The 7,731-nt window shown below is 32.9% G+C and overlaps 2 protein-coding genes across 2 annotated transcripts; one reads left to right on the top strand and one right to left on the bottom strand.

Annotated features, from left to right (window-relative positions):
• Window positions 1-1,860: 1,860 nt before the first annotated feature.
• On the top strand, window positions 1,861-3,560 carry LOC133791247 (ammonium transporter 1 member 3-like). Its single transcript, XM_062229176.1, has one exon. It carries the CDS (start codon window positions 2,048-2,050, stop codon window positions 3,449-3,451), a length of 1,404 nt encoding a protein of 467 aa, XP_062085160.1. The 5' UTR covers window positions 1,861-2,047; the 3' UTR covers window positions 3,452-3,560.
• A 271-nt stretch (window positions 3,561-3,831) lies between these two features.
• LOC133791248 (E3 ubiquitin-protein ligase AIRP2) lies at window positions 3,832-6,503 on the bottom strand. Its single transcript, XM_062229177.1, has 5 exons — window positions 6,212-6,503; window positions 5,392-5,542; window positions 5,130-5,196; window positions 4,779-5,013; window positions 3,832-4,277 (listed from the first exon to the last, which is right to left on the bottom strand). Exons 1-5 carry the CDS (start codon window positions 6,274-6,276, stop codon window positions 4,067-4,069), a joined length of 729 nt encoding a protein of 242 aa, XP_062085161.1. The 5' UTR covers window positions 6,277-6,503; the 3' UTR covers window positions 3,832-4,066.
• Window positions 6,504-7,731: the final 1,228 nt, after the last annotated feature.

Raw genomic sequence — 7,731 nt, 5'->3', positions numbered from 1 at the left:
TTATAAAATGTTATTATTATAATAATATTTAATACAAGATATTTAATACTTGTATTATTATAATTTTAAATATCATAAAATATCATTATAACAAAATATATAATACATAATCTTAATTTTTATCAAAAAAAATTATCATTTATATTTAAAAAAGTTATCACATTATATATATATATATATATCTTCTATATAATAAGTGTGTAGATAACGGAAATTCTTTGTTTTAACGGTTTTTATTTTTTTCGTTAACTTTGACAGAATATTCTTATATATAACAGAATATTCTTATACTTAACGGTAGATTGTAAACATGATTTAAACTTAAATCAAATTAAATAAATAAACAATTTAAAATAGGATATTTTTGAGATATTTTACAATGACAATTATTTAAAACAATAAAATCATACGTTTTACAACTTAAATAAAATTTAATTAAACTTAAACTTCACGTATTAGAATAATATCATATTAAATATATAACATAATATAATCTACTATCAACTAGAAACAAACTTCTTTTAAAAAACTAGCAACAAATTTAAATTTAAAATTTATATATAATATTAATATTGTATTAAACATATAATATATAATCTATTGTTGTCACTGACAAATTCAAAAACTAGAACAAACATAAACTTAAATAAAAATTAATTAATTAATTAAAATATTTTAAAGATATTTTATGATAATTTAAATAATTAAATCATATTTATTTAAAAATAATAAAGTCATACATATCATTTTTTTATCTTATAAATTTGTGTGATAGCTAATTTTCTTTCAAGTGATTAGAGCTCTTTTTTTTCATCAAATTCACCAAAAGAAATTGCGAGATACATTAGAAACTAAAAATAGTTGATGCATGTATTCGACTCTACACTATGACTTTTTTCTATTATTATTTTATTCTATTATTAATTTCTTTTTAAATATTATTGTAATTTATATATATGTCATGTAGTCATATAAAAATATATTTATGTCAATGTTGTGTTTAGATGTCATATATGTAGAGATTATTGATATAAATATTCATATATACTATAAAACTGTAATTCATCCTATTATATATTGAAGAAAAAAATGTGAACCGGTTTTTATTAAAATTATAGACAATATTTTGCCATAATTTTTTAATACATTTATGTCATACATTATATTAAACATATCTTATTTATTTTTATGATATTGTTTATTTATTTAAAATTTATATGATAATTAAAAATAATAAAAATAAATATATATTTGAATAAACATATTTATAACTTTGAAACTAAATAAATATGCATTACACGTTATTTTTACCTAGTATTTTAAAAAAATATAAACAATATTTTAATTTAATTTTTCTTTTAATATGTTTATTTCAATATTTAAATATAATATGGTTTATTTATTTGAAATTTATAAGACAATCATACAAATATAATAAAAATAATTAAGAAATTTTATAAATAAAACTGAATAAATGTGTGTTACTTTACATATTGCTTGTATCTAGTATTGTTGATAATAAAAGTGTACTTCTTTATATGTATTATTGCTAATTTAATTAGAAATATTAATATTAGATATTAAATCTAATTAATTATAAAATAATAGGGTTCAAAAAAAAAAAAATTCAAAGTTTTCTTAGTAGATAATTTTTTTAAATTACAATATTATTGGGCTTTTTTTTTTCCGAGAAATGATCTTTTTGTGAAGTAGTACGGCAAGGTAAGTAAGCACGTACTCCAACTAATTCCAAAAGCAAAACAACTTCTTTCTTTCTTTCTTTTTTTTTCTGTTTTTTTTTTTTTTTTTTGTGTTTCAAGGTGATTTTTATGGTTTAAAAGATGGAGTTGTACATGTATGCCTATCCTTTTAGTTAAAAAAAATCAATGAAGTAGAATGAACAGCTAGTCAACAACGAATGCACAAGTCTAATTAGATATATGTTTATGTAGCTACCATTCAACCTATCTTAGCTTATATTTTTGAAGAGCAAACTCGTTTGAAGAGCTATTAAATATTCTCTCTGTTTGATTATACTTGCTCTCATATGGACATTGTTTTATCACCATGGCAGCGAAGTGTAGAAGACTGCATCAACACCATATATCTTCTCTTCTCCGCGTACCTTGTCTTCGTGATGCAGCTCGGCTTCGCCATGCTCTGCGCTGGCTCAGTCCGAGCAAAAAACGCCATGAACATAATGCTCACCAACGTTGTCGACGCCGTCGTCGGTAGCCTCTCTTTCTACCTATTCGGCTTCGCTTTCGCTTTCGGCTCCAACACCACCAACCCTTTCATCGGCTCAAGCTACTTCGCTCTCCACAACGTACCCGACTCCTCTTACGACTACAGCTTCTTCCTTTTCCAATGGGCTTTCGCCATTGCCGTCGCTGGTATCACCAGTGGCTCCATAGCTGAGAGAACCCAGTTCGGCGCTTACCTTGTCTTCTCCTTCTTCCTCTCCGGCTTTGTCTACCCAGTTGTCGTCCACTGGCTCTGGTCTACCCACGGCTGGCTCAACCCGAGTTCCACCGCCGGCTTGCTTTTTGGTTCGGGCGCAATCGATTTCGCCGGAAGTGGCGTCGTTCATTTGGTCGGTGGAATCGCCGGTCTATGGGGTTCCCTAATTGAAGGCCCGCGGGTAGGCAGGTTCGACGCTTATGGTCATCCCGTACCAATGAGAGGTCATAACGCTACACTTGTAGTTTTGGGTACGTTTTTGCTATGGTTTGGGTGGTTCGGGTTCAACCCCGGTTCATTTGACAAGATCTTAGTGGCTTATCCAACTACAACGGACCAAGGTAACTGGACCGGAGTTGGTCGGGCCGCAGTTGTGACCACTCTTTCCGGTTCAACCGCCGGGATTGTTACCCTGTTCGGGCGACGGTTGTTGGTGGGCCACTGGAATGCTTTAGACGTTTGCAATGGAGTGCTTGGTGGCTTTGTCGCCATCACATCTGGCTGCGCGGTGGTGGAACCATGGGCCGGGGTGGTTTGTGGGTTTTTTGCGGCTTGGGTTTTAATTGGGCTTAACATCCTGGCCCTGAAATTGCAATATGATGACCCATTAGAAGCGGCCCAATTACACGGTGGGTGTGGTGCTTGGGGTTTAATATTCACGGGGCTGTTTGCAAAGGAAGAGTTTGTCATTCAAGCTTACGATTCCGGTGAGAGTGGTGTGGTCAGGTCTTACGGTGTCCTGATGGGTGGAGGATGGGGTCTGTTAGGAGCCCAAGTTGTCGAGCTTTTTGCGATTGTGGGTTGGGTTAGTGTGACAATGGGACCACTTTTCTATATACTGCATAAGCTTAGACTTCTGAGGATTACTGTAGATGAAGAAGTTGCTGGCTTAGATATCTCCAGCCATGGAGGCTATGCCTACGCTCAAACAGAAGAAAGCAACGGTCACTTCTACACAGATTATGTACGCATGCAGAATGAACAATCTTGACCCAATATAACAACAATTTCTCATTGTTACTTGCCTTCAATTTATTAATTTATGTACGTACACGTGGCCTCTTGTATCATATTACATTCCAATTTGTTACTTTCTTTTAGTTCATGGAGTTCTGTGAAAGAATTTCAGCAGTCGATATGTAGACCGAAGGAGGTGAACTACTTACCAATGAAAGTGGCATGCCTCTCACTGATATATGTGTACACACTCACCCTTTTCATGGACTTGGAAGGCAAAGACATCAGGTACCTAACAGAAAGATGTGTACCTTAACAAAAATCAATGGTGAGTTAATTAAGTAGCAAGCAATGAAAGATATGGTAACTGTAGGAACGAAAAAAAAAAATGAGACAAGAAAATATAGCAGGGTAGAACATTGAAGCTTGAACTATATTTCATTGCCATATTTGGGTTAAATATGAAACCATAAACCAGCACCCGGACCAATCAAAAGAATGGTCATAATAAAGCATTATATCCCAATTCTTAGGACATTTACATAAACAAGACCAGCAGAAAATGTAGTTCAAAATGTCCAGAATGAATTTACAAGTTACAACCACGATTGTTATGTACAATACAGAGTATCTAGAAGCGACATGAGGCTCACCGAACATGAGCATCGTAGGGAATATATATAGGATCTGGAACAACAAGTGGCAGTCTATCAATGTACATAAATAACCTTTTGCGGTCCTCCCTCAAAATCGTTGATAAATCAATAGCATCAGACTTCTCTGTAAAGACCCAAAGATCTCCCGAGTCTACTCTCCTGAGGCTGTCCCGGCAGAAGGGGCAAGATTGGGACCGCCCACGCCTAAAGCAAACATGAAAATTATCATTTAGTCCCACTCCATATAATGAAAGAAAAACATCACATGAGACTAAACAAATGCATGTCAAGATTATGAACAAGCAAAACTTTTTGCTGAGATTGAAGGGGCGAGCGATGAAGTAATAAGGCTATATTCATGGTGAATACATTACGCATCTACTTTGGAAAATTGTGCTGCCACAGGAAAAATATTCTTTAGGGAAAACGATTAAATTTTCAAAGCTATGAATATGTCCTAAAGATTTTGTAAGGTTCCCTTAATGTTAATAGAAAGAGTGATTTTGTTAACATTTTCTGGAGGGCTCAACTGACACCCTCACTTTATCACACCCACAACAGCGAGCATGGACCAGAGAATTCAATCCCAGTATAGGAATGATGTTATCAAGATGAAAATAATGAAAAGATGGTACATTATCTTTTTTCTTATGATCTTGGTTTGTAGAGAACAAATGGTGAAGTAAAGGAAACACAAAAGCTTACCAATCACGATAACACTTTAAACACATCGAGTGGCTGCAGTTAGGCAATACAAATTTTTTGTTCACTTCCATGCAAATCCCACATTCTTCTTCTCTCTCTTTGTCAGCCTCAGACAGTTTACCCCTCTCCAACTCATCCCTTCTTTTATATCTAACACTGCATACCTCTTTCTGTTTCCTGTCCTCCAAATCAGTAATGCCCTTCTGAAGTTGCAACAGAGAAGGAAATATGATAGCTGCCCACAAAAGCCAAAACGATACTCACATAAGTACTCGATCCTCAAAATTGTAACAATGTGAAGATCATAAACACTAACTTTCAAACACATTTGACCACTACTACATCACTCACCATAAAAATCCTTGATGCTTGCTTTCCTTTCATAAACAGACATGGTAGTCTTGCCATCTGCAAAGGTCTAGACCAATCCACCACATTGCCACACCCAAACAAATAAGTAAGTCACCATAAAATTACTACATTGTTTTCTTTTTGGGATGGGTTGGGATGCTAAGCCCACAAACAAATTGTCAACTATAAGTAAAACAAAATATCACAAACGAATTGGAGAAACAGTAAAGTCAAGTATGCATATACATGAAAAATAAATTACCATATAAATATGAATTCTAAGCAAGCCCAGCATTCCAGCAAGGTGACAATCAGTCCATTGCACAAGAAAAAGAAAGAGGTGTGCGACAGAACTGTAAGATAGTCTCATCTGAAGGCGTGCTCCATCTTTCTCCCTTGGATAATCTAAAGCCCTGGAGTAAACATGAGGGAAAATTTAATCTAAACATCAGTAATGATTCAAATCATCCCAAAAGCACTATGAGTATGCACATATATTTGTTAGCAGAAAATAAGCAAAACAAATTACTTTGCCCAACATATTATGCATACTGGAGAGTTTCAAGATGGAAACCTTTCATATATATTGGACAGAGAAAAAATGAAAAACCCAGTTCTTGAAAATTCTATCATGCCCAGATTGCAAAACCTTAGGTAATACCCATAGTACATTTATGAGGAATCTGTATTTAAGAAAAATAGTATGAGCTATAATTATATTCATTGAGCTCATAAAAAGAAACTACACTAATCATACAAATAGGTTCTGATAATAATCACCAAAACCTTGAAGCAAAAGACTTAAAATAGAAAATAAAATATTAACAATAATTAAAAATTTCTCACTTTTCCTTCTTTCATCCTTGTAATAGAAGTTCTGGAATATTATAACTTAGATGATGGATTTTTCCAAAGCTTAGTAGCATAAAACACCAATCATTATAAATCCGGCGTAACAGTAAAAAGTTGGAACAAAAAGAGAAACAAAAATAAAATTTATATTTGTGATGAATCCCAAATTCCAAACAAAGAAACAAAAATGAAAAATATAACAAAATAATCAAAACAGAGAAGAGCCTCACAAAGTATTGGCGTGTTGAATATCTGCCTCAAGCGCTTTCAGTGAGTCCTTGAATGATTTTCCCATTGCCAGGTTTTTCCCCGGAAAATTATTCCCATCCAACAAACAGAAAATCTCGATAAAGAAACCCTAAATATTGATTGATTTTTTTATTTTTGTATATATATCAGCACAACTTTTCCCGTTCCCAAAGATCAAAAGCCCTCTAAACAGTACAAACCCAGAGACCAACACAGTCCACTGTCCGCTAAAGCTTCATAAAAAGAAGAAGAGGACAGGTGATGAAATTACCCATCTACCCTCATCGCCTGGATTTGACTTTTGATACATCTTATCCATCTAACTGAAGTGCGCTCCTCTGTTCTCAACACTCCTTTTTTTGTCATACACATTTCCAATAGAAATTCGCCACGTCATTACGCTTTTGTCTTTCTATGACATGTTCAATTTTGATTAGTGAATTTTATTGGTAAGCATAAAATCCTTCGTTTGGGAAAACCAAAACTAGCAAAGCAGCCCCAAGTTTTCATTATTTTCAGGGCGGCATTCGTACGAAATGACCCCACAGCCCAGATCAACCATATCTAATTATCTTCAGATATTTTATTAATTTATTTGTCTTCATTATTATAATTATATAGTTTTTATCGTAATTGTTGTAGGACAACGAAATTAAATTCTTTAATGAATAATTAAAAAAAACAGTTTTTTACTTTTGGATAATGTTTTATCATCCTTGTCATCATTGACACGTGACAAACTTTTGACACGTGAAGCAATCATTGGTTGATTCTTTTTTCCTTAATGCCAGATTAATAATTAATAATCATTCCTTTTCAAATTTTATACGATGGATCGTTTCATTATTATGTGTATCAGTATTTTTTTACCTAAAAAGTTAAAAAAAAAAAATTTGAGGGAGCCTAAAAAGTATGATTGATATTTCATTAATTATTTGAAATTGCACAAGTGTCATGTCCAAACAATAAAAAATAGGCCCAAGTTTTTTAAAGAAATATCCTCTTTTGCATTATGATAATCCTTCTCCCTGATAACTACTACTGACGAAGTCTTTGTAGTTTTTAATGTCCTTTAATGGAAAATCCAGGCAAAAGGAATCAAAATATAGAAGTCAATATCATATTCCCCTAATAAAAGAGAGGTCAAAAAACATAACAACTATAGGATAATATTCTCCAATTTGGCATTAGCCAACAAAAACAAGCACATAATTATCTAAATTCTAGGTCCAACAACCATTAGTGCCAAAGTCGTTAGTTCATAGATTCTTAAGTTACCCTCTTTAAATCATATTATCATAGCATTATTTACTAAAGTTAATGAAATATTTATTTCACCAACCAAATAGAAAAATAAGAACTCTCTTTCAATGCCTTATCAGTTGAGTTGTTGACTAATACAATGTCGGTCATTATTTTGACACAATTAAACGTTATCAGCAATTTTAGCTCAACTTTTTCTTTTCCACCCTCAGATGATGAAAATAAAATCATAAGATTC

Source organism: Humulus lupulus, chromosome 7 (genome assembly GCF_963169125.1).
Source record: "Humulus lupulus chromosome 7, drHumLupu1.1, whole genome shotgun sequence".
In the NCBI taxonomy this organism is placed as follows: domain Eukaryota; kingdom Viridiplantae; phylum Streptophyta; class Magnoliopsida; order Rosales; family Cannabaceae; genus Humulus; species Humulus lupulus.
This window is presented reverse-complemented; position numbering and strand designations above follow the sequence as displayed.